Consider the following 2,566-nt stretch of genomic DNA (forward strand, 5'->3'; position numbering starts at 1 on the left):
TATCTTCGTATTTGGTATTTTTACTCTCTCAAGCAACTTTCTTTTTTTCCGTTTTCTATTTCGTGAATATCTGCTATTATTTGTATTCATTTCTTCCGTGTACTTTCTATAGAGTTGCTGTATCGTTTGTATTGACTCCACTCGAAAGCGTGTTTTGCTCATTTTCAATCTTCCCTGTACCCGACAAATGCATTAAAGATACAGTTTTTTTTCCCTCTGAGCAATGTTTTCACGGTACCCCACAGGTTTGGGTAAATAGAACCTTCACCACTATTCATTTCTAAATATTTCTAATTTCCTCTTTAATCCAAGCTATTTATAATCAGTTAAAATTTTCCAGCTACAGACGTGTGCTGTCTTTGTTATTTTCTATCTTTGCGACCTAATTTTATTCCCTGAATGGAGACTGACGTGATTTCTGGTATCTGGAATTCACTGAGCCAGAAAATCTCGAAGGAGCTGGGGTTTAATGCCCGGTTGATTTTCGTGAATGATTTACGTGCGCTGGAAACAAACGCGTATTCTCGGTTTGTCGAGTAGGATTCTTACTTAGATTTATCTGTCAGATCAAATTGGTAATGATGTTATTCCATCTGTTTCTAAACGTAATTCTTTTCCAAGTTCATTTCTAAGCGGAGCGTGTTTAGAGACTCTTACTGTGGTTGGCATCGGTCGATTTTAATACTTCCGGTTGTATCTTTTGTCGTGTCCTTGTTTCGATTTCTTGGCGATATGTGACAGTTCCCATTTCAGATAAAGTACCCCATATTTATATTCTCTGTCCCTCAAACTTAATTTCGGAGAATTCTATACAATTAACATTTTAATGATATTCTATGTTATTCAAAGGTAGGCTTAAAAGGGCTGGTTCACAACATTTCACGGACCATTAGCGACTGTCTATTGGGGTTGAGATACACTTGAAAATAAAGCTGATGTCAAATTTTATCCTCAATCACCGTATGTGTAGTTTTACTGGGACAAATTAGAAAATTGGAACAAAAACGTATAAATCTGAGGCAAGATACGATCGTTTCGATAAAAATGTTAAAACGACTCATGACGAGATTATAAAAATCGGGTCCGTCGTAAACAACGCGTGATAAGAATTAGAGAGCCGGGTCCCCAGCGCTCCGGCTGTGTCATCGTGGGCGAGTCGGCTCATCTTTTAGCCACAGTTTCGTCCCCCGAAGAAATGGAAGAAATTCTCCACCTCTCAGAACGAGAGGAGATAATGGGTAGGCGAGCCGTTTGCAAAAGAACACGCGTCCGTTTCTGACAGTCCACTGAGTACTGCAGCCTTGGCCCGGACGAGTCCAGGCCCCCCACGTCTGCACGCCGCTCCCACGCTTCGCCCCCAATTCTCCCCGTGTTCAGAACGACCCCTCTCGGCCGCTTTAGAAAACGGGCTGTATCAGCCGTGCACCTGCAGCGCACGCGGTCGGAATGGAGCGTCCGCTCCCTTAGCGAGGCAGAGACACCCAAGGCCTTTCCCTCTGCTCCCGGGTCATGTCCGGCTTAGCGACATCCGGCACAAGGACTGACGTTAGGTGTTCCCGAAGAAACAGCCCGTGAGCCCGGTCTGTCCCGCGCCGCGTTTAAGTGTGGCGGTGGCGGTGGCGGTGTTTTCTGGTTTGGCAGCATCTTCTCCATTTCCAGAAGATTCCGGGGGGCGGGAGGGAAAAGCCCAGATCTCCGAACTGCAGTCCGTCCATGCGGTTGTAGGTGGTTTGCGGACCGCGATAAACACGCGCATCTTTTCAAATGAATGAATTCACCGAGGAGCGACCCGCTGACGGAACGGTCCCCTCGCGGGCCGTCCCGAACCCCCGTGTCGCACGCGTGTGCGGAAACCGCGCTTCTCTCCCGTCAGGACGACGAGCCTCCCGCCAAGGGGAAGAAGAAGAAGAAGAAGAAGAAGGAGGAGGAGGCGGCCGTGGACGTGGACGACCCCGCGGCCAGCCGCTTCCAGCACCCGTTCCACGAGCTCATGGTGTGGGCCGTGCTGATGAAGCGCCAGCGGATGGCGCTCTTCCTGTGGCAGCGTGGCGAAGAGAACATGGCCAAGGCCCTGGTGGCCTGCAAGCTCTACAAGTCCATGGCCCACGAGTCCTCCGAGAGCGAGCTGGTGGACGACATCTCCCAGGACCTGGACAACAACTCCAAGTGGGTGTCTGGGGGGCCGCGGGGGAGGGGCTGCTCCCCGGGAGCTGGTCCCTCGGGGTGGGGGCGGGGGGCGGGGTGGCACGTGTGTTTCTGGGGCAGGACGATGACCCTGCGAGCCTGTGCGCGATGGCTCCGTCCGCTGGGTGCGACTTTTCCTCTGTCCCTCTGAAGCCTTGCTGGGTGTCACCATCTTTGTTTACCGCCCGCCCCCCACCCCACCATCCCATGGGAACTACAGACACAGAATCTCAGCACAGAGGCGACACACGCGGGGCAGCAGGGTGAGCGAGCCGAAGCTGCGCCCCGCGCCGACCTCACAGCGCACCCAGATCCTCTCGCCCTCTGGGGACGGGGCGGCTGGGGTGGGCTGCACTTGGGGATTTTGCAGCCCTGGGCCACC

The 2,566-nt window shown here is 51.9% G+C and overlaps 1 protein-coding gene across 1 annotated transcript in view; it reads left to right on the plus strand.

Moving 5' to 3' along the window:
- LOC105304826 (transient receptor potential cation channel subfamily M member 1-like) overlaps positions 1–2,566 on the plus strand; it is a 56,355-nt gene that overhangs the window by 22,099 nt on the left and 31,690 nt on the right. Inside the window, exon 12 of the mRNA XM_023522694.1 lies at positions 1,874–2,170. Within this exon, the coding sequence (XP_023378462.1) occupies positions 1,874–2,170 (297 nt within the window). The remainder of the gene's footprint in view (positions 1–1,873; positions 2,171–2,566) is intronic.

Source organism: Pteropus vampyrus, unplaced genomic scaffold (assembly GCF_000151845.1).
Source record: "Pteropus vampyrus isolate Shadow unplaced genomic scaffold, Pvam_2.0 Scaffold355, whole genome shotgun sequence".
NCBI classification, from domain to species: Eukaryota; Metazoa; Chordata; class Mammalia; order Chiroptera; family Pteropodidae; genus Pteropus; species Pteropus vampyrus.